The sequence below is a fragment of the Macrosteles quadrilineatus genome, unplaced genomic scaffold (genome assembly GCF_028750875.1).
Source record: "Macrosteles quadrilineatus isolate MER2022 unplaced genomic scaffold, UCM_ALF_1.0 Scaffold_9__3_contigs__length_116548681, whole genome shotgun sequence".
Lineage (NCBI taxonomy): Eukaryota > Metazoa > Arthropoda > Insecta > Hemiptera > Cicadellidae > Macrosteles > Macrosteles quadrilineatus.
Genome location: NW_026542602.1, coordinates 11,458,201 through 11,482,981, shown reverse-complemented (window position 1 = coordinate 11,482,981; position 24,781 = coordinate 11,458,201). Strand labels below are relative to the sequence as shown.

Below are 24,781 nucleotides of genomic sequence, written 5' to 3'. Positions count from 1 at the left end.
AAACTTGTTACTACAGCATGCCAGATAGAGGTGTTGTGCCTTGGTGCAAGAGTAATTACGAAAGCTCAATTAAAACTGAATGATACATACAGTGTTTTAAGATTCTAATCTAAGTGATCTGCCGCGTAAGCAACAATGGCTTCCTGCTATTTTAACTCTTCGGTGAAATTTGACACCATAAACAATTCTCGTGTTTGCACGAAACATTTTCACGAATATGAACTTAGATTTTTAAACAAATATAAGAATAAAGACAATGATTCGTGTAAATATTTGCGAGAGTTTTAGGTGAGGTTGCCGTAACTACACTATTTCCTAATTAGTTTTTTAATCTTATTGATAAACTCTGTTGTTAAGTGATTAAAATAACTTAAATAACTAGCACTTCAAAGAAATAAACCGGTGTTTAATTTAAGTACTAGTAAAAATATGTAGGCCTACTACACCACCTAACCATACAGACATATAAAAATATGTCAGTAATAATGTAGTAATATGTCAGTAACGTAGTCATAATTTATGATGATAAAAGCATCAGAGTCTCCAGAGGGAATGTTGATGTGGTAAAAAAATTCAACTAATATTGCGGAAAGCGATATGGAGGCCTAGCTTCTGAAATTGTTTACAAAATGGCAAACGTTTTGTTTAGTAACTTAATAGTCAAAGGTTGTAGCTAACTTATGGTTCCTCAGGTAGACTAAAACATAATATTTCTATTTCAAATTGAAAATTAATTTCATTTGAACAAATTGTTTGGTGTTAGTCTCTACAAATCCATTTGCAATGGAAGTCTTATTTCAAATTATCAAAGTGGCAATGGCAATAGTCCTATTACTATTCTTGGTATAGTAGCTATATTTTTGTAAAATTTAAGCCAGTCGGTCTAGTAGTTTTTACAATATTGAACAACACACATGCAGACAGACACAATTTGATTTTTATATAATAGTATAGATTATCAAATTAACAAGGAAAATATGCAAAGTCCATACATTTCCACATGCATCGTACTTACAATACAATAAGATAAATGCAACAAAAATCATCATGTTTGTATGTTTAGTTTTAGACATATTGTGGTATGTTGCATTTTTTTCACTAAATAAACAAGCTAGATTCAATTTTTTCTATTTTACCATACCCTAGAATCCACTAATATAGGTGCATCAATTACATACTAATATTGGAAGTCATTTACATACTTTCATTCATTGATACAGAGCAGCAATACTCTCATTAATGTTAGCCTAGCAAGTGTGCAGGACCCAGGCGGCTGGTGAGTGCGGCGTTGCCAGTTCGAATGTCGCGGCCTTGTGTATTAGAGGTGGCTATGGTTGTACTAAATTTATAGGTCACCAAATGTATGCAAATATATATTTTATTTAGGCATGAGTTTGGAGAGAATTTATTATGTTAGATCGTATTATATTATAAGAATACTTTAACTGGAAAATGTAATAAAAACATCAAATTTAAATTTAATATAGGCCCTAGTTGTTATTTTTTACTACTATATGATCATTCAATTTTGTTTTGGAATTTTACACAATTTTATCCTAGTAGTAAAAATAGAAAAAAATATTTTTTTATGAAACCATAATTATATATTAATTAGGGGAAATAATTTTCTCAATAAAAACAGGCTTCAGCACACACAAATTCAGACTTACCCTGACCAACTAAACTGTCTGAGAACCAATCAAAAACTGTCGTAGTTAACTGGACAAGGGACTCCAAAACCACTGAAAAGACCAGACTATTTACACCAGATTATTTGGGTTTTTTACCAGACTTGCCAGGGTATTGAAAATTCTCTTTTCAACGGAAGATCAGTTTTTTAAAGACCAAATCAAATGAAACTTTAAAACCAACGTTTGTAGTTGTACATAGCATGGCTATAAAAACAGGTGACATTGTCAAATTAAATATTGTCAAGTTAAATAAATTCCCACTAGAACTTTATGAGAAGATAGTGTATTCACTATGGAGATAAAACTACCATTAGTATACAGAACTGCATGTAAAACAACAAAAAATATAACCAGGCAGGGACTCACCTAACATGTATACCAAAATAATCACGTTGTCAACTTTTTTTGAATTTTTTTTCAAGGTTTAAAACGACTTATGTAAAATCTGAGATTGACTAAAGACGTATGTGGAGATGGTGTGCTATTCAGTCTTTAATGGGCTAAATGCTAAACCTTGTCTTAATAGAGTCAGGAGGATAAATTAAAAATAGTAAACTGTACCTCTGAAAATTTTTAATTAATTTTTAAAACCAGTTGTTTTTAATTGTTGAATGGAAACCGTCTACAATTGGCTACAATTATCATATATTTGGGTGAGAAAAACTTGTCAGTTGAGAACTAATAATCAATAAGAATTTACAAAAGAAAAATTTAAGGCTAATTTGTATGTTTTTCATCATATTGGCACAGTGATTAATAAACTAATAAATCCAATGATTAAGGAATTTGATAATGTATGAAATTGTTTCATAATGAGATTTCAGCGGTTTGGAATAGTGGCATTCATGTAATTATCATGTTCTGAATACAACTGTTGTTACCTGTTTTTGCTCTCATTTTTCCCTCTGTGAACAATTTATCTTTTTAGAACACTAAACGTTCGGATTTAATTAAACCAACAGAGTTAACAACCGATAATTTTAAACGTAAATAACCACTAATCAGTACCTCATTTCGGTACCTTTAACAACAAGGAATTACAATGGAATTACAAAGGAGGTTTTTATCTCATCATGATCAGATAAAATATGAATCGGCTTATGATACATATTTTAGGTAAAGAAAACTGAGTTTGATGCAAACTTTATTCTTGGTTCAAAATCAATTTGATCATGTAAGAGGTGTATTCAATGTTGAGGTTGTATTGCCCTAGGAATTCTAGAACACCTTCATGAGTTAAAATTAACCCTAAGAGTTTAAAGCATATGTGATTACTTGTTAACTGTGGGCACCTTGAGCAAGAGACCGGTTGCCGGTGAGCAGGCTCGCCAAGCGACATACAGCCTCGTCGTTCCTCATAATATACGCCTTTGTCTCCCAAAGCATGTTCACCAGCTTCGCATCATTTTTTTCATCCATTGCGACGTCTTCTGATAATTGCGGTGAAAATCTGTTGAAATGTGAACTGGTTAAAGTTCTGCTATGAATCCAACTTTTATTTCATTTTGACTTAGCCAACACAACTTGTATATTGTTAATTCTGGCTGAATAAATGATTTGATTTGATTTGATATGGGGGGATATATTAACTTATTGAACTACCGTCCACATATATTTACTATTGATCTTTGGTTGATTTGTTATTGTTAATGCATGCAAAACAATGTACTAGCCTATTAATTATTTACGAAATTATCACTCTTCACTCATCACTCTTTCACTTGTTAGTTCAGCAATTACTGTACTCTATGTTAATTAATTATTTAATTTAACTTTGACCTCTAGGCCTATTATTAGCCATCTTGTACACGTGTGCCAACAGGATTTTTCCAGAATTCTGAGAAATAGTAATGATGTCCATAAGACCACGGGATATGATCACGATACTACCATAATATCATTGGGACGGATGCACATTTCACCAAATTTAAAAGCTCGGCTTGAACTTAGCTAGAACATAAATCTCAGGCTCTCACACTTCTTTAATTAACTTTTTTTAAATTTTTGAAAAGTTGGAGGATTGTGAGGTGCTGGAGGACACCCTGGGGCCTAAGACAAAGAGAGGAAAACGTGCAAAAAATGTACAATAGATTCAATTATACATTACTATGAAATCGTCAATATGCGTGATTTGATCAACTCGATATGACGGACGATCAGTTAATATAAAATATCAGAAATGACAAAAATAAATGTGAACAAAAACCATTTTCTTTATTTCATTCCAAACAACAACACACTCAAACTATTATTTGTTTTCAACCAAAAACAATTGAAGAACATATGACTGTTTATTTATGTATATCAGGAAACAGTCTTTTCTGGCAAACAAACAAGAAAAATATATTGAGGCGTTTTCTTTATAAATTATTATTCATCGTACGTCAATCATCCCCCCCAAAACCCTCAATATATATTTCAAATCTTCCTCTTTCTAGACCTTAAGTTATACCCAGGTGAGGCATTGTTATTGTCTTCTGCTTCTTGCACATCATCTTGGGCTTGAGTTGCTTCACGTAGTTGAGAGTTTGCGGGAGTATTTTTAACTCCGACATTAAAACCTTAACATTAACCTTAATTGGTGGATCAGACCTCAAGAGGTACACTCCCTTCCCTAGCTTGTGTTCCACCTCAAAGTATTCACACGACGTAACATTGAACGCAGGTAGTATCTCGGTGTCTGTTGCGGTTGACTTGACCACAGGAGAATCGGTCCGATGCAGGATCCCATCCTCGTCTCCTGAGATGGCTGATGAGTCCTCGACAATCTCTGTCCCTCGTAGGATCTCTTCTGCACCTCCTGTGATGGCCAATGAGTCCTCGACCATCACTGTTGGCCGCAGGATCCCTTGACTATCTCCCGAGATGGCTGATGAGTCCTCGACCATCACTGTTCGTCGCAAGATCTCTTCTGCACCTCCTGTGATGACCGTTGAGTCCTCGACCATCACTGTTAGCCGCAGGATCCCTTGACTATCTCCCGAGATGGCTGATGAGTCCTCGACCATCACTGTTCGTCGCAAGATCCCTTCTGCACCTCCTGTGATGACCGTTGAGTCCTCGACCATCACTGTTGACCGCAGGATCCCTTGTCTATCTCCCGAGATGGCTGATGAGTCCTCGACCATCACTGTCCATCGCAAGATCTCTTCTGCACCTCCTGTGATGACCGTTGAGTCCTCGACCATCACTGTTGGCCGCAGGATCCCTTGTTCATCTCCCGAGATGGCTGATGAGTCCTCGACCTACACTGTCCATCGCAAGATCTCTTCTGCACCTCCTGTGATGACCGTTGAGTCCTCGACCATCTCTGTCCCTCGTAGGATCTCTTCTGCACCTCCTGTGATGGCTGTTGGCCGCAGGATCCCTTGTCTATCTCCCGAGATGGCTGATGAGTCCTCGACCATCACTGTCTGTCGCAAGATCTCTTCTGCACCTCCTGTGATGACCGTTGAGTCCTCGACCCTCTCTGTTGGCCGCAGGATCTCTTGTCTATCTCCCAAGATGGCTGATGAGTCCTGGACCATCTCTGTACTATTCAGGATCTCATCTGTATCTCCCGAGAAGGCCAATGAGGCATCAAACGTCTCTGACGTAGGATCTCTATACCTCCAGGGATGGCCGATGAGTCCTCAAACGTCTCTGTCTGACGTAGGATCTCTATACCTCCCGGGATGGCCTATGAGTCCTCGGCTAACTCCAAGATATTTTCCAGGTTGTTGAATTTGTTTTCATTGTATTTAATTTTGATGTCCGATTTGTTCGTTTCATAGGTGTTAGTAATAAGTTTAGTTTCTAATTTTGATTGGTTTTGGTTTTCCAAAATCTTTTTAATGGAGGAGGAAATTACATTTTTGATGCCTGCCAAATGAGTATCCAATTGTTTTGATCGAGTATCTAACTGTGCCGAAATCTTTACTAGTTGTTGATTTACACTACACACCTACCTTCTTCAAGTGATGAAAACTATAAAGATAAAATTAGAAAAAACTAAACTTTTTAATACCACACTTCTATTTTCAACAACTCATATAAAACTATTATGACAACAAAACAAAACCAAGCCATATGACAATTAAATTAGTCAAAAGTAAATATTCATCATATCAACAGACTAGGAGATATAACATCCTCCCACCGAGTAGTATTACTACTCAAACATGAACCTTTTTGGAACTTTGATTTTTCGTCCAGCTTGTGTTTTAATTTCATCTTGAGTATTTTTGTTTTTAAGTCCATCACTATTAACTTCTTTTCCCACGTTTATATCTTTTGATGAGATTTCAAGCGGATACAATCTTAGTATCGGTCTCAACAATGTCCCATGTGCTATTTGTGAGACATGCTCCCACCGTGACAGCTAATAATTCCAATCTTGGAATTGTGGTTTTCTTCAGAGGAGCAACTCTTGATTTTGCAGACAATAGTTGGACTCTTACTTCATCTTCAATTTCAACTCTCAAGTAAATAGCTGTTGCAGAGGTATCTTTACTTGCGTCGCAAAATGTATGAATACTACAACCATTTGAATCTATAGTCATTTTACCTATCCATCGGGGTATTTTCACTTTTTCAAGAGCGCTTAACTCACTATACCACAGTATGAATCGTTAACTGATGTCTGAACTTACTTCAGTGTCCCAGTCAATTTTCAAGTCCCACATACTTTGCAGAAGAAGTTTAGGAAACAAAGTAACAGGGCAAAGGATACCAATTGGATCAAAGATCTTGTGAGACATGGATAAAATGTCTCTCTTTGTGATTCGAGACACTTCCAAATCTTTAATACAGTTCGTCAGGTTAAAAAACAGAACGTCCTCAATATAGTTCCATTGAACTCCCAAAACATTAGTGACAAACTTGGTATCTCCTTCTTCAATGATGCTCGTGGCATGCCATCCTCTCAAATCAAACTTAGCGGCAGCCATAACTTGTTGCCAAAGTGTTTTAGTTCCTCATAAGTATCTACACTGGTCGAAACATTGTCCACGTAAAAACTTTTACTCAGCTTCTTTACCACATTATCATCATACTCCTGAGAAGTCATAGATTTTTGAAGATGCAGATCAATTACTGCCCCTAGAAGAAATGGACTACATTTCACTCCAAAAACAACTCTTTTATGGCGGTAAACAATACTTTGGCTTCTTTCATTGATGTCAAACCATAAAAACCGAAGAAAATCTCTATCTTGTACATTTAACGATATCTGTAAGAAGGCTTTTGCTATATCAGCAATAACTCTAAACTTCCCTTCCCTAAAACGCATCATAACAGAAGGAATCAGTTCAATTAAATTTGGTCCATTTTCAATACAGTCGTTCAATGAGGGTGAAAACTTGGTCTTTGCTGATGCATCAAACACTGGACGAATTTGTGTGGTAATACTACTCTCCTTCACTACAGGTCTATGTGGCAGGTAGTGAAAGTTGTTGTTCAAATCGTCAGAAGGTACAGCTTCAATGATGCCATCACTTAACCACTGTTTAAAAACTGAGTCATAGTCTTCGGTTAAATTGTTACCATCCAATTTCTTTACAACTGTTGATAACCTCTTTTCGGCTAACTCTCTGTTACTAGGCAAAGGAGGATGACAATCAACCCAGGGTAAACTTACTTCATATCGACCTTCTTCATTTATAGTGGTAGTTTTTATAAAATGCTTTTTAACTGCCAAAGCCTTTTGCTCTTTGGAAACTGATTCACTTGTATCAGTTCAGTAAAGCCTATAGTGTCTAATCTCCACAGTTCCGATATGTCAGCATCATTAATAAACATTGATGTTACAACAGTGGAGAGTGTAGTTGAACCTGTACTACCACTAATTATAGCCTTACCCATCAGTGTCCATCCCAGAAGAGTTTCCATAGCCACTAGTCCAGATTTCAGTTGAATCATATTTCCCGTGAATAGTTTACCCGCTATATCCGCTCCAATCAAAATACCAATTGGTAGCTTGGTCTCATGTATGTCAGTCAGAGAAACATTTTTCTCTATAAGTTCCTGTATCCAGGGACCTTCGGTAACAGGTGAAATTTCCCCGCATATAGTAGCTTGACTCAATACCTCAAAGTTGCAGTTGTAACTGTAATCTTGACTGGTTAGAAATACACGATGTCTGTTATGAATTACTTCACCAGATTTGACATTACCAAAAAGAGAGTGTATGATTGTTTCTTCTCCTAAGCTTTCGTAATTCATTTTTTCAGCCAAGTCCTTTAAAATGTAAGAACGCTGTGAACCAGAATCAAAAATAATGCGAACAGTCTCAAATTGATTACTACCTGGGGTTCTTAATCTTGCCCTTACTGTTTGCAGAAAGACTTTCACTCTGCTACTTGATTTATTGGCCAAAGCGGTATCTTCCACTACTGTCATTTCTTTAGATACCTCATCAACACATTTGCTTACACATTCATTCACTACTTCTTTGGAATGAATAGGCCTACTAGGACACATTATAGGATAATGTTTCCTTTTACAATTAGAACATGACAAATGAGCTCTACAATCCTTAATACGGTGACCAGGCTGCAAGCAAAGGAAACAGCATTTCTTTTCCTTTAAAGTGGACACCTTATCAGACAATGGCAATTTCTGAGCAGCAAAACAGTTACTACTCTTATGATTCTTATCACAAAAGACACACTTTGTATAAGAGTTTTGAGTTTTACCAGAGGACATGAGGCATGAAGCTGTTGGTATGTCTATCTTACCTGATTGAGTTTGAGATGGCCTTTTAAAAGATTTCTCCTTCCCAGAGCTACTTATCCCAAAACCTGCCATGGCTAGACCGATTCTCTATTCCCCTTCAACTTCAGACAGCATAAACTTCATTAAATTATTGAGCCTTTCCTGAGGGTCTGTACCTACTCTCAAAGGGCTTCTTTGCCACACCCTTAAGAGATCTTCGTGCATACAACTTTCAACTACATGGAACGGAGTATAACATGGACAAACATTTATCTGTTGTAACTCCCAAAGTATCTAAAGCACGCATATGAGACTCGAGTTTGTCATACAAACTTTGTAAGTTCATTGTGTTCTTGCCTCCTAGAGCATTTTGTAAAACAATTTTCAAGAGTTCCCTGACATAAACCTCTACCAATAGGTCATCTTTACCAAATCTGGCTTTCAAACATTCAATTGCTTTTGGATAGTTTGCACCAGTCGGAGGAAAACTCTGAACTACATCAAAAGCTCTTGATCCGGTAACTATGGATTGCAATAAATATTGAAACTTGTCCTCTGAATCAATGTCTGAGTCACTATGAATTTTGCTAAACTGACTCCAAAAAGGTAACCAATTGATCAAATCTCCATCAAACTTTTTAATCTCTATTTTAGGGAGCTTAAATTTCTTCTTACTAGCATTGTAACAACAAGATCCAGAATGAGCACTAACTACATCGTTACTTTGTTGTAGTAAATTCTGGACTCTTAATTTTACAGCTTCAAACAAAGCTAAATATTCTCCAGCTTTGATTGTTTCAGCTAACAGCTCATCTTCAGAAACATTATCATTATTCAATAACAAATCAAAGATCTGAGTATTCAAAACCTGGAGCTCATCAACCTTTATCTCCAAAAGCTTTAGAGTGGTTTGAATTTCAATTTTGTCTGTAGTTTCATTTTCAACTAAACTGTTTAGTTTGTTCAATGTTTTAAAAAAATAAGCCCTATATACTGTTCTATTTTTCTTTAGATTTTCCATCATAGAGATAGGTGAAAAACAGGTCCTGTCACGGTCGCCAAATGTTGATTTACACTACACACCTACCTTCTTCAAGTGATGAAAACTATAAAGATAAAATTAGAAAAAACTAGACTTTTTAATACCATAATTTTCAACAACTCATATAAAACTATTATGACAACAAAACAAAACCAAACCATATGACAATTAAATTAGTCAAAAGTAAATATTCATCATATCAACAGACTAGGAGATATAACACTAGTAACATACTCACCGGGTCTGCTGGTGGTTCTCCTAATTTTGTAATTTCTTCTTAACGTCCTGTCACGGTCACCAATTGAAATCGTCAATATGCGTGATTCGATCAACTCGATATCACGGACGATCAGTTAATATAAAATATCAGAAATGACAAAAATAAATGTGAACAAAAACCATCTTCTTTATTTCATTCCACACAACAACACACTCAAACTATTATTTGTTTTCAACCAAAAACAATTGAAGAACATATGACTGTTTATTTATGTAAATCAGGAAACAGCCTTTTTTGGCAAATAAATAAGAAAAATATATTGAGGCGTTTTCTTTATAAATGATTATTCATCGTACGTCAACTAACATACCTGAAGTATGGAACACCGATCATACTGCACCAGGCATTACACCTGTCAATGACTCTGCCATCAGCCAGGGTAGCTTGGTCCACCAGTAGTGTACCTAGTGCTGAGATACCCATAACCAGTCTGGCAGTGTCCCACATACTCTCAGGCCTGAACACGTCAACTGGTGGCAGCTGCGGAAATTACTCAGTTAATGTAAGTAAGTAAATGACAGTTGTTTAATAAGAATAGGAACCTTTTTTGTTCTCTAAACATTTTTCAAAGCAATAGTGTTTGTCATTTTGAGAATTTTTATGTATAGTAATACAATTTAATTAAATATATCAATGAAAAAATAACAAAGATAATTTAATTGAAAAAGTTGAAATAAGCTGGCTTAGTTTAAAATCAGCTAATGACAGGTATGTGATGAATGACTAGATAGTGCCTTATTGCCCTACTTGGAAACAAGCCTACTTGCTAAAGTGTTTGTACTACAGTATTATATTTGTTTTAAAACATCTACGTTGCAGCCAAGTAGCTTGACAAAACAATATATTTTTGGGTTTCCTCATCAAGTTTAATCAAAAAAATTTAGGCTCAGCTTAACTATTCCCTATTTGATTTTAAAACTGGGGACAACTTTTGACATGGAGATGGAAAGTTTAAACCTCCCAATGAATCATATGTAGGAAGTAGGACTACCTGTTTGACTGGTATGCAGCCAGTGCCCACTGACACCACTACTGTAGGAGGCTTCACCTCAGCATCCCGTCCTAAACAGCGTAGTGCCGTGTTGTACTCATGTATCTCTGTCAATGCATCCATAGTCGGGTTGTTGGCAATCAAACCTCCGTCAATGTACCGACCAAACGCCCTGAAACATTTGTAATTATTACACTAATGTATTTCCAAACACAAAAAATTGCTTTATTTGAGAAGCAAAGTTAAGGCTGGTAAGTCCTCTCTACCACTCAAACCCTAAAAAAGGGACACTCATATCGAAGGAGATATTTGGCCACAACAACGAATTATTAACGATACTAAAAACATGATACAATCAAAATTGACTAACGCTAAATAAAATTGTGCAATAATCCACCAACAACCCGTCACAACGGTGACAGAGACACATTCATGCCTGCTCCTAAAATAATATGTTTTATTCAGCACCAAACCTAGCACATTTTTCAATGGTTTTTACGTGGTAGGGAAAGACAATTTGTACTTCAAACCGCATATATCACATCGGTTGTACGGTTGCAACATGTACACTTAGTGGATGGATAGAAAAAAAAAACAGTATAAGTGACACGGATGCTGATTATTTTCAATGCTACATTATTTGACTATTAATATATATTTATTTTTACCGATAATTTAATTCCAAAATAAGTGAACAACTTAGTCACATCTATTACTGGCCACTTGTGAAAATCCATAAGAATAGTTCTAGGATTAGAATGAAAGTTCAAAGTTGAGTACAGACCTAAAGTAGGATGGTGCCGCCCCACTGGCACGTGCCGCCTTCCATACTAGCTGTTCATATCGCGAGGCCGGCGCTGGGTAGTCTCCTCTGCTTGCGTCATGCGGATCCAGCAATTCACTTGGCGATGGGTAGTTGCGGAACAAGTGCAAATCTACTGGCTTTCTATCTGCGAGAACTCCAGTGATTATCAACCTAAGCATGACAAAAGTTAGTTACTTTTATATAGGGATGGACGGGATTCAATTTTTAGTTCGGGACGGGATTTTTTATTCCTTTCCAATTTTTGGGAAAGGACGGGATGGGATTTTTTCCTGTGCATAAAAAGGGTTTGTTTTAAATGTCTTGAGTATTGCAGTTACCACAAAAGACAAACAAAATCTATTTTTACTGTTTGTGGTACTGATCTATAAAAACCAAAAAAAATGGGTAAACATTTACAGGTATAGAAACTTGTGACTCGTGGTGACGGTGTGATCGTCGGTATGACTCACGGTCACAGCGCAATCATCGAAATGACTCTGCGGTTACGGTGCGATCGTTGTAATGACTTGCGGTCCCCGGCGTTATCGTCAAAATGACTCGTGGTCACAGCGCAATTCGCGAAATGACTTCGCCACCTGCATTCGCGGAAATATCGTGAACATCTCTCAGGATAGCGGCGTAATCGTCACTCCCGAAGCAGCAAATCGTCGACGATTGAATCAAATCCCGTCCTGAAAAATTCCCAAATCAAATGTGAAACCGACACGAAAATCAGGAATATTTCAGGACCTGTCCATCCCTACATGTATATACTGATCGTCTCACCAACATGATTTTAAAATTTTCAAAAATATACAAAAAGGTTTTATGTACAAATGTAAGATTTTGCGAGACTATTTCATTTAAAAATGTAAATATTGAGGATAAACATTTAATAGCTTATGTTCAACCTCTATGGTTAGTTAACCAGTATTATTTTTAATTTATTTCACCTGATGTTGTCTTGTATTTTTGTCATTGTAAAAAACAGGTAAGTTTCTTTTGACCCATTTGATTCTTATCAACAACAAAAAAATAGAATATGACACAGCCGAATGGAGAACTCATATCGCTTTGAGAGAAAAACAGGGGAGTTAATTTAGTAAGTACAATATTGGTTAGTGGTTACTTATATACGTATTCACTCCTAAATGCTTACTTGGGATGTTCAGTGTCAGCCATGACAGTCTCTGTGCCAAGTGCCTGCTGCAGCATTGTCTCTAGGGGTTCACTGGGGTATGGCTTGGGTCCTACGAATGCGTACTCCTTCATGCGGAAATACAGGCACAAACAGTCCTTGAGTGACTTGCCTGCAAACACGGCCACTGTTAGTGGTTTGGTATGAGAACTCAACAAGTAATCTCTAAGTTGTTGGTTTGATCTTCAGTTTTTAAAGTAGACTAGGCTCAGCTGTCCTACATCGTTGTGTACTAATAAATTCTTAAACCAGCTGATCTAAGGCATTACATAATTCTCAGTATTTGTGACAGTTTTTTTTGTATTTTTCATCTATATTTGTTTTATAAACTATGGATGCAGTCTATACTCAATGTACTCCATAGAAAATAAACAAAACCATCATTTCACAACAGTTTGGTTGTACAGTTGAGTCCCGCAAACTCTGCGTAATGTGGACTGGAAGAGTGCCGAGTTTGTGAAATGCCAGGTTATGGAGAACTAGGGTTAAAAAAGAAAACTATAAAAATTTTAAGCTTTTTCACCGTCTCTTTTATTTAGGCTATATTTATATTACTAAGTCATCAGTTATAGTATAACATATCCTTGGTACGAGCTGCAAATGATTTGACTTGAGCTGGCTTGATTCCATGTTTAACTTGGACTAAAAAAATCACTAGTTTTCTGAGCCAGGTGATTGCCAAGCTATCTAGACTGCCGGGTTATCGAGTGCCGAGTTTGCTGGACTCAACTGTAGAAATTACAAGTCTAGAGCTCTTATTGAGGAGAAAGGAAGGATACACATAAAATGTTATGATAAATGTTATGTTAGGTCCTTTCTCCTCAATAATTATTCCAAAGCCAAGTTGATTTTTTCCTTTAAAAAGTCTAGAACTTTGTAACTTGCAAGTATATTGCCAATTTTTTATGGTTGTTAATATAAAAACAGTATTAGGTTTTGGTTTTAATAAATTTGATATAGTGTGAATTTATGAAAAAGCTGTTTCATTTCCAGAAAACTCTTAGACATATATCTTAGACATCTTTCCCGCAATCGTGGCAAAATCATACATCCTTCGTGATGGCAAAGACATCATCATTGTATCCATCCGTAGAGCAAACCCATGAAATATTTGCCTCGATCACTAAGACATCTTCGTTGTCTTCCACGGTCAGGGCAAAATCTTGACTATCCCCCATGATAGTGAAGACATCATCCTCTTCCCCTGCGATTACGGCAAAATCCTGACTCTGAACCACAGTCTTGTTGACATTAACAATTATCATTATCATTGTTCAACGTGATCACCGCAAAGTCACTAATCTTTTCTGCAGTCTTGTTTGTTGACATGAACATCATCGTCACCTGTAATCGGGACAAAATCTTGTACTTTTCTCGCGATTGCAAAGACTTAGTAATCGTGTCATGCGTTCGTGGCACAATGATTGTGAAAACAGATAAACTAAAACCGACATTTTCATTTCCATCAATCCTAATTCTGTTTTTTTTTTTACTGGTAAAAACTACAACCCACTCTAAAAACTGACCCACCCCTACAACTTACTAACCTGCAGCAAGTGCTAGGGCTAGAATGGCACCAGTAGAGGTACCAGCAATCCAGTCGAAGGAGTGTATGATGGGTTGCTGCACTCTAGCCTCCACATGTAGCAGTATAGTGACCAGCACCAGGCCTCTGATCCCTCCTCCGTCCAGACACAACACTCGCCCACCCACAGTGTCTCTACTCCCTCCTCCACCTGCACTACCTTGCTGGAAACACTTCATAATGGCTCGTACCTGTGAGACAAGAGGTAAGTTCATGTTCTGTAAATAATAAATACAGTTTTATTGCGTAACGTTGTGCTTGTTAAAAGATTTTCGTCAACAAAATTATTCTAGTTGGTTATGCACAGTTAATTGGCTTGGACCCTGTCTGACTTCATAAGTATTAATAAAACTATTGATTGGTTAGGTTAAGCTGAAATGAACAAAACATAATACTTAATTCCACCCAAGAATCACACCTAATTTTAATAAGGTAATAAATTGAAAGAATAACAAACAAATACTACAGCTGAGGTATTTATAACATTAGTTATATGGAAAGTTATCTTTAGAAACAAACGACCTTAAAGGGCAATTTGTGAAATAGTGGATAGTTTTGCGCAAGGTTTCTCGTCACGACGAACATTTTAAGTATATGGTTTATGGGGGTGTGACTTGTAGTTTTCTCAAAAGTTCATGGGTACTTTGGGATTTATATATGTACTAGCTGGCCCGACAGACGTCGTCCCTGTCCTAATTTAGTATTATGTAAAATGCTCGTTCATTTTCAAGATGAGCTCGTTCGCATGGCTCAATCATGTCCTGGTTGAAGTTCGTTCGCTACGCGCACTCACCTTTTCGTTGCAAATTAGCTTTTGTCATAAATTTAAATACCCCCGCCGCAGCAAACCTGCAGACTAAGCGAATTTCCATTTGCCTGATTGGATTTACACTAAAATGTCTACTTAAAAATATAACATTTATTTCCTATTTAAATAGAATTAGTATAACAAGTACTTAGGTTTGCTGCATCAGGGAGGGTAAAACTGTTTTTTTTTTTTTTTTTTTGTAAAATGTTAATAGTTAGTAAGAAATAAAAACATTTTCCAAATTTGATCAAAATATGTTCATAAACAAGCAAACTACAACAGTTTACTTATTCTCCATAAGAATAACATGGGAATTTTAAATTTACAGTTTTTTGGAATTTTCTCCGTAACCATTAGGCGCATAATAACGCTTCAATATACTAAATTATTTGTTTTTTTGAGCTCTACAAATTGGTTTGGAAAGAAATTGCTAAATTTTATGTTTTTTGGGTCAAAAATGGGAAAAACCTATTTTTACCCCATAAAACCCCCCATAAACCCCCGTTCCCATGGTCCGATCATGCTGGATCGCGAACTCGTTCAAATAAACGTAGGTTTACACGTTTGTACCAAATTTTATCAAAATCGGATCATTTTTGCTCGAGTTATCGTGCTAACGGACACATATATATATATATAAATATATAAATATATAAATATATAAATATATAAATATATATATATATATATGAATTTGAACGGATGGTGTTTTTGGCCTCTAGGGACCTCAAAACGAAACAAAAAATCGGTCCCGCGTCCAGGTCTTACCATGAGTACTACGGTAATAGCTTATTCCCTATATGGGAAATTCGCTAAAAATTTATAGTGCTGCACCCTCTTGGTAAACCTATTAACTTTTAATGCTATTTAACATCGCAGAATCAAATTGTTTAGTTGAACCAGCTGTTAAGATTCTTTAATTCCATTTAAATATGAGTACCTACTCATAAGGTTAACATGGGAAACTCCAGAGCCACTGGGGCGGAGCACTTTTGACGGATCTGCACCAAACTTCACACAAACCATCCTTGAATAATGCTTAATAATGCCTGAAAGTTTCATTACAATCTGTCAAGCGGTTTCGGAGTCCATAAAGGACAAACAAACAAACAAACAAACATACATACATTGGATTATATATATATAGAAGATTTGACATTTAAGTTTGGATGAATCCGGTAGTGTTGCCACACGGAGCAATTCAAGTAACTAATTCTATGTAAAGGCTCAATTAAACAGGGCATGTTTTAAAACTACTAGCTCGCTTTTTTTGCCTGCAGCCTTCAAATTAGTCTACTTGCAGCTCTCAATCGATAACAGCAAAAAATCTGTGGAAAAAAGTGGACTTAACACACCACCCACTGGATTTTGAGTGAAATTGTAAAACTATCCAAGTGTCATTGTTGCTTCTGCAAAAGCAACAAGTAGGATTAGTCTAAGTGATGTGAAGGAATTGGTTGACTGTGGGACTCGCCAACAAACCTGTTTTTAATTCTCTGCTAAATAACCTGTAAACTTTCCCTGTGTAATTCTATGTAAGTGGCTACCTGAGCACAGGGTGGATCTGGAGGTGGTATGCCATCCCTGGTGCCATTTGGTAAACATCCTTCTGTACAACCGTGTATGTCAGGTACACACCTCGGTGCTCCTACAGCATGTAGTAGAAACAGCACCTGCACAAGTAGTTGTAAACTAAACAGGATGTCTTCTCCATCTTGGACTTGGAATTGGATGAATCACTTACTATGTATATTAAACTGTAATGATTGGAAAACACTGTTCTGGATTGCACCACGATATCTCTAAGAGAGTAGAGATATTATCACTTACTTGTTATTATTAAATAACTTATTGATCAGCATTGTATGGGTTATTAAATTAACGGAAAGTAAATAAAAGAAACGTGTTATAACACTTACGCTTCTATATTTACGCTTCTATATTTCTTCTATATTTACACTTATACTGTTACTCACAAGACGGTAAATATACAAAAAAGATGGTAAGTGGTGATCGATTTCGATTGGATACTCCAATCATCATCAGACCCAATAGGCGAATGTTGTTATTATTGTCAATTTCCTCACATTTTTATTATCACTGTCAATTACAAAATCAATCGATAGAAATATTCAAGAAAGAGATTTTTTATTTTCTTATAGATCAATATTATTATTGTATAGTTGATTTTCAAAAAGAATGATGTCATTATTTTTTACATCAAAATGTTGCAAAAACTCATAATAATAGGCTACATTTTTAAAGTATCATACCTTGTTACTGACTTCGTCTGTTTCTTGAGCAGCAAAGTGTCTGACTGTGTGGCCTTCATTGTTCCTATAACAGACAGTAATTATGCTAATTTCATGATAAGTTTATTTTAAAATTACAAAACCTTTTTTTTAATTGCCACCTAAATTTTGTGTGTAATAGCACAAGCAGGCTTGGACATTGTATTCAGTTGTACTGGTTTGCTGTTGCTCATACTAATTTTAATTTTACCCCTTGCATGCAGAAATGCATGTAAACTATTACACATATGGTACAAGAGCTTCTGTACAAATGATGAGAACAGAAACATGACTACGACTACAGTACTATTTTCCCAGAAACTAAAACATGACTTTGGGAAATCTGGATTGGCTGTCCGCAAAATGAAATTCCAATGTGACAACTACTTTTCCATATTTATTGTCAGTGGGACACCGGAGCTGTTTGATCTAACATACCAGAATTTCTGTAATCATCAGAGCTCTGACTCATCCTGTAGCCCTACAGTAGATCCGGGTTTCGATTTGACAATTTAAAAAAGATGAAAAGATGAATAATTTTTTTAGCCCTGATGGATATGACTATGGCTTAACAAGAGCCAAAACATGGGTCATCCACTATACAGGACAAATTAGAGCTGTGGCGGAAATTCTGGTATGTATACTTTTATGTTAGGATCTATTTTTGTTATGCAACTTTAGGATCACATATGTTGGCACTAGCCCTTTGGTCATCCTTAGGCCTTTATCTTACCCTCTACAAATAACATGAAAGGTCATTGGAAAGATCAGATTAGATTAGTACTGTTCATACAACTACACATCTTGGATATTGATGGGGCTAGTTGTTCATCACACATGGCTGTATATGGAACACCAAGATTATTTTCTGCTACATGCTAACATCTGGTACCATCTATCCTCCCCATCAATCTTGCTAAATTCTTCTACAGTCAATTAAACCATCTTCAACTAACTAGCTCCTTTTGAAAAGGTAAACTTACATGGATGAAAGATCGGCACCAAACACAATGAGTGCTTGAATAACAGGGATATTATTGGCTTTAACAGCAAAATGTAATGCAGTGTTGCCATCTACATCTCCTATGTCTGGGTCTGCGTGTCTACTCAGTAGTGCCACAACACAATCCAGCCTGTTTCTCATCACCTTAACATTAAAAAAAGATTATGTTAAAACTGATTTTAAATTAAATCTAAAAATAAATATTGAACTAGTTGCTCTGCCCGTGCTTCGCTACGGGGTGAGAATGCAGTAAAGAATAATTTGGTTTTACTTTAATATACGATAATAATATACTGTAAGAAACAGTTACAACACACTTACCAGGAAACATATAGGCAAAGACACAATCATGCTTATTAATTATTTAAATGAATATCTCTTAATGTATTACAGTACCATCATTTTATTAAGTGACTTATGTTAGGGGTCTGCGGTACAGAAAATTTAAGGTCGGTATGGTTCGGTACGGTACGATATTTATTATTTATTTTGTACCTCGGTTCTCGGTACAAAATCGGTACGGCACACGGCTACCCGTATTTTCGCGTTTTTCTGCTCAGAACTGTATTTAAACCATTATTTTTAACTTTAATACATTGACATTACTATGAAAATTGATAGTATCCTACATTCATGGTATTCTAACAACAATTACTGTACCACACATTATTAAAACAAAACCTTTTACTACTACGAGGATTGTGTCAAGAAAAATCACAGTTAAGATAAAGGCTTTACCTATTTTACTCTGAGATCAGGGTGTCTAGTTTATTTCCATTATAAAATTCAAGACTAATTCCAGACTTTTCAAGACTAATTCCAGATTTTTCAAGACTAGTTTTTTCAACAATTAGTGGGTGTTGATACCAAAATGTATCGATTCTCGATTCTTGATAACGATACCAATTTTTATAGCTTAACCAAATTTTCTAAATAATACTACACCAACCCCTGTCTTTGTCATAAAGTAGTATTATGATAATGTGGTGTTTTCAAGTAAAGAAATAATGCAGCAATAAAAAATTCTAACTAGCAAATTTGGTTTTTTTATCATGAAATCTTCCGCATACCGTACGTTTAGACATCATCATTGATTGCAGCGGTTACAGAAACGTGATCGTCGTCATCCGCGATCACGGCAAAATCATGAACATTTCCCGCGGCTGTTTAGACACCACCGTCATCTCCCGTGGTCACGGAAACGTTATCGTCGAAGCCCGCAATCACGGAAAAATCATGAACATTTCCCGCGGCCGTGTAGACATCATCGTCGTCTCCCGCGTTCACGGAAACGTCATCGTCATCTCCCGCGTTCACGGAAACGTCATCGTCGTCGTCCGGGATCGCGGCAAAATCTTGAACATTTCCCGCGGCTGTTTAGACACCACCGTCATCTCCCGTGGTCACGGAAACGTTATCGTCGACGCCCGCAATCACGGCAAAATCATGAACATTTCCCGCGGCCGTGTAGACATCATCGTCGTCTCCCGCGGTCACAGAAACGTCATCGTCATCTCCCGCGGTCACGGAAACCTCATCGTCGTCGTCCGGGATCGCGGCAAAATTATGAACATTTCCCGCGGCCGAGCAGATATCATCGTCGTCTCCCACGCTCACGGAAACGTCATCGTCATATCCCGCGGTCACGGAAACGTCATCGTCGTCGTCCGCGATCGCGGCAAAATCTTGAACATTTACCGCGGCTGTTTAGACATCACCGTCATCTCCCGCGGTCACGGAAACGTTATCGTCGTCGTCCGCGATCACGGCAATATCATGAACATTTCCCGCGGCCGAGCAGATATCATCGTCGTCTCCCACGGTCCCGGAAACGTCATCGTCATCTCCCGCGGTCACGGAAACGTCATCGTCGTCCTCCGGAATTGCGGCAAAATCATGAACATTTCCCGCGGCTGTTTAGACATCACCGTCATCTCCCGCAGTCACGGAAGCGTTATCGTCGTCGTCCGCGATCACGGCAAATTCATGAACATATCCCGCGGCCGTGTAGACATCATCGTCGTCTCCCGCGGTCACGGAAACGTCATCGTCATCTCCCGCGGTCACGGAAACGTCATCGTCGTCCTCCGCGATCGCGGCAAAATCATCAGAACATTTCCCTCGGCCGTGTAAACATCATTGTCGTCTCCCGTGGTCACGGAAACGTCATCGTCGTCGTCCGGAATTGCGGCAAAATCATGAACATTTCCCGCGGCTGTTTAGACATCACCGTCATCTCCCGCAGTCACGGAAGCGTTATCGTCGTCGTCCGCGATCACGGCAAAATCATGAACATTTCCCGCGGCCGTGTAGACATCATCGTCGTCTCCCGCGGTCACGGAAACGTCATCGTCATCTCCCGTGGTCACGGAAACGTCAACGTCGTCCTCCGCGATCGCGGCAAAATCATCAGAACATTTCCCTCGGTCGTGTAACCATCAATGTCGTCTCCCGTGGTCACGGAAACGTTATCGTCGTCGTCCGGAATTGCGGCAAAATCATGAACATTTCCCGCGGCTGTTTAGACATCACCGTCATCTCCCGCGGTCACGGAAACGTTATCGTCGTCGTCCGCGATCACGGCAATATCATGAACATTTCCCGCGGCCGAGCAGATATCATCGTCGTCTCCCACGGTCACGGAAACGTCATCGTCATCTCCCGCGGTCACGGAAACGTCATCGTCGTCCTCCGGAATTGTCAAAATCATGAACATTTCCCGCGGCTGTTTAGACATCACCGTCATCTCCCGCAGTAACGGAAGCGTTATCGTCGTCGTCCGCGATCACGGCAAAATCATGATCATTTCCCGCGGCGGTGTAGACATCATCGTCGTCTCCCGCGGTCCCGGTAACGTTATTGTCGTCCCCAGCGGTCACGGAAAGGTCATCGTCGTCTCCCGCGGTTTCAGTAGTCGTCTCCCGCGGTTTCGGTCGTCGTCGTCCACTGTCGCGGCAAAATCGTGAACATTTCCCGAGGACATGTAGACATCATCATCATTGGCTTTCGCGGTTACGTAAACGCCAGACGACGATCGCGGCAAAATAATGAAAATTCCCGACTTTGAAATCAAATTTAAGACTAAATCCCGACTTTTCAAGACCATTTTGAAATTCAATACTAATTCCCGACTTTCCCGATTTTCCCGACTACTAGACACCCTAGACACCCTGTGAGACTTTGAATAGCCATGATAAAAGTGGTTTTAAAAATAGGATAAGTTTTTAGGAATAAACATGTTTGAAACATTTATTGGCAAGATAATTTCACACAACTGGTAAATTATTTCCAACCAACACAATGTCTAGTTGTTTTTTTAGATTTTTAAAACATATAAAAGCATTCAGTACAAAGACAGTGTAGTTGCCAGCTGTTCACAGAAGACGACAACGAACAACTGGAGGATATGATGAAGTAATGGTAAAGAGCATCTTTTTTATCAGCTTCAAAACTAGTTATAAAGATGGATACAACTCTTGCAAACTTTTTTTCTGAAACTAAAATTTGGATTATCACAGAGTAAGATTATTGTTTTTCATTTCCAAAGTTAACATCCACAATATCAATCATTAGTTTATCTCAGGCTCATTCCAATTTTCTTAGTATATTTTAAAGCTCTTCCAAAGAATCAAAAAGACCCAGGCCTAGAACTAATTATTTAGGAGGGCCTATATATAAATTGATTAGGTTACAATGAGGGTAGCAAAATCACTATCTAATTCATAATATTTAGATTGCATAAAGTACCTTCAACACAATAAAAAATACAGGAAACTAAAAACATTTAAGCCTTAAACAGCCACATCTAACAATATAAGACAAGGTACAGAACATGCAATGACATAATTTGTGACCGAGTAGGCTTGAATAACGAAAAAAAATTATGCAAACAACAACAACTATGCTTGTGGTTTTGTCAATAGAAAGATAAAATATCTATAACAAATATTTTAACTTATAAAATAAGATTGTAGATTAGTTACAAGTTTAATATGTAGCCATAAACAGTTTTATGGCAGTAGGCAATGGCCAGCGGCAAATTGAATATTCACGAAAATACTGACTGAGTTAGAGATAACATTTAACAGTCATCATAAAACTATTATTTTTATGATAAAATAGAATTGGGGGAAGTCGTAAAGAAATAAAAGTGATAAAACTCAACAGTTCTTGGAAGTACTTGAATACAACAATAACAATTATTGTTGTGATAAAATGTTAATGGATTTGGGACTGCTAATGGTTTTTATTGCATCACCACCCTAGTAATAAATTATGAAGATGAAACAGACATCTGATAAGACTTTTATGTGCTCGGAACCAACTGTCGTTGACTACGATAGTAAACTGAAAGTAGTTTATTATTATAATAGGCTGTACTGTACCGTACCGACTTTTTCGGTACACCGTAGACCCCTAGTATATGTGTATATCATTTAAAATATATGCAAAAGTATAATTTCATTGACCACATGGCACCAAGAAACAATTTTCCTTGTAAACAAATTAAATTAAATAGCATAACAGCATTTCTGACACCAGCTGGAGTTTTATAACAATGTTTGTTTCCCATGTTAATCTTATGGAGAAATACAAAACTTTAAAGGGCCCCAGGGCCACACTCTCTAATTATTTCCCTAAAGAGAAAGTTTCCTGCACAACTTCACGTTACGCTCTTTCCAATGACACCAAAAACATGTCAATCGGTTCAGTAGTTTCGGAGGAGTAATTGTCACAAAAAAACCTGCTTGCGTATTAAATAAGTACTAATAGATTCTAAAAAATATTTTGACAATTTTAGTGATTTTCTTAAATCCCAGAAATACTCTCTTTAAAAATAGAACCTGAACTGTTATCTTGAGCTGAAAAAAATGTGTGCCTTTGACAAAATATAAAACCAATGGTGATAGATAAGGGGTAAGAAACAAAAGCATACAACCCCTTTTTAAACAATCAATTATGTGGTATTACGTTTACCTCATGGTTACCATATTTTTTTTTACCACAATTTGTTGAACACTACATTTTTACCATAATTAAACACTCTTAGGAGCTTCATACCATGACATGTAGTGCTGTTCGCTTGTCAAAATTAAGGACGTTGAGGTCACAGTTGCGATCTACCAGCTGCTCAATAACTTCACGAGAAGATGCCCAGTGTAAAGGGGTCCCGCCAAACTTCATATCCTGAAAACAGACAAAAAGTTGCTTAAGTTGTTAAAAGACTAGTGTACCTGTTGCTCGAATTCGAGCAATTGTGAAGCATTACAGGCGTTATTTTAAAACGAATAACAGTCATAATTTCCGATGACTTTATAAGAGTCGACTAAAAGATTATGGAAATACTCAAGATGTACACAGCAGTTAGATATAATCAAAAATTTTTGTAAATATCTTATCTTTTTTCAAAAGCTGACCTTGTTTTTTAGTGTTTTGTACAAATTTTCCCCACTCATAGCCACATTAGGTTCTCTATAATAACGATTATAAATGAAAAAAAAACAAACATTATTTCTATTTCTTCTACTGTACTTGGTTGTGTTCTATGACTTTCCTGTTTCCATTGTTTGCAAATCGGCTCTTTCAATTATTGCTCAAGAAATGTAGCACAGTGTTAATTCAGTTTTATTTTTAGTATAACAAATCGTCCAGTATTTCTCACTTTTTTCCATTGTAATTTTAAAAATTACACCAACCAAGTATCGTCTACGTGTAATCTCCAAGAAGTGGTAAAAAAGGCAGAAACCAACCCATACAATAGATATAAGTTAACTCCAAAGAAATAATTTTAAGAGTTACTGTGATATTAGGATTTTCCACTGATTTGGTAATAGAACATTATATTGCAAAACATGGCACGATTCAGAAGAAAATCGATTTTAAAATCAGAACTTAATTTTGACAAATTTAGCAAATCGCAATTTAAATATTAACAGCTGTTTCATTCAAAAGTAGTGTAAATGTATGCATATGGTCGTAATGTAAACACATCCCCCAAGGGAATTTACCTTGTTTCTCTTTTGATGGCTCATCTACACACTAACACCTCTCTTTAGAGACCCCTACCAAGTTTCTACGCCCAGCCTTTCTCTGTAATTAGCTGTGACAAAACCCCGTTTTTCCTCCATAAGAATAACATGGGATGGGAATTTAAAGACAACTGGGGCAGAGCCCCAAAGGAATTTACCACGTTTCTCTTTTGATGGCTCATCTACAGACCAAGACCTTTCTTTAGAGACCCCTACCGAGTTTCTACACCCAGCCGTTCTCTCAAATTAGCTGTCACAAAGAAAAACAGTTTCAAATTAATATATAGATTTTTAAAATTTTCACACCTAGAATTATAGCACACATATTTAAAAAGATGTTTAAACCGCTGCTAGTGACTGAAGGA

General features: G+C 37.1%; 1 protein-coding gene across 7 annotated transcripts in view; it reads right to left on the bottom strand.

Moving 5' to 3' along the window:
- LOC129002129 (85/88 kDa calcium-independent phospholipase A2-like) overlaps positions 1-24,781 on the bottom strand; it is a 73,945-nt gene that overhangs the window by 5,656 nt on the left and 43,508 nt on the right. For 2 of the 7 annotated variants that reach the window (XM_054429722.1, XM_054429720.1), the window contains exons 6-16: positions 23,449-23,574; positions 18,368-18,531; positions 17,367-17,430; positions 16,641-16,766; positions 14,248-14,476; positions 12,662-12,812; positions 11,482-11,673; positions 10,698-10,869; positions 10,017-10,186; positions 2,984-3,141; positions 1,671-1,742 (exon numbers count right to left, since the gene is read on the bottom strand). In XM_054429722.1, the coding sequence (XP_054285697.1) occupies positions 1,671-1,742; positions 2,984-3,141; positions 10,017-10,186; positions 10,698-10,869; positions 11,482-11,673; positions 12,662-12,812; positions 14,248-14,476; positions 16,641-16,766; positions 17,367-17,430; positions 18,368-18,531; positions 23,449-23,574 (1,624 nt within the window). Of the gene's footprint in view, positions 1-1,670; positions 1,743-2,966; positions 3,142-10,016; positions 10,187-10,697; positions 10,870-11,481; positions 11,674-12,661; positions 12,813-14,247; positions 14,477-16,640; positions 16,767-17,366; positions 17,431-18,367; positions 18,532-23,448; positions 23,575-24,781 lie in introns of those variants that run through there. The other 5 variants (XM_054429721.1, XM_054429723.1, XM_054429724.1 and 2 more) reach the window with 3 other exon arrangements.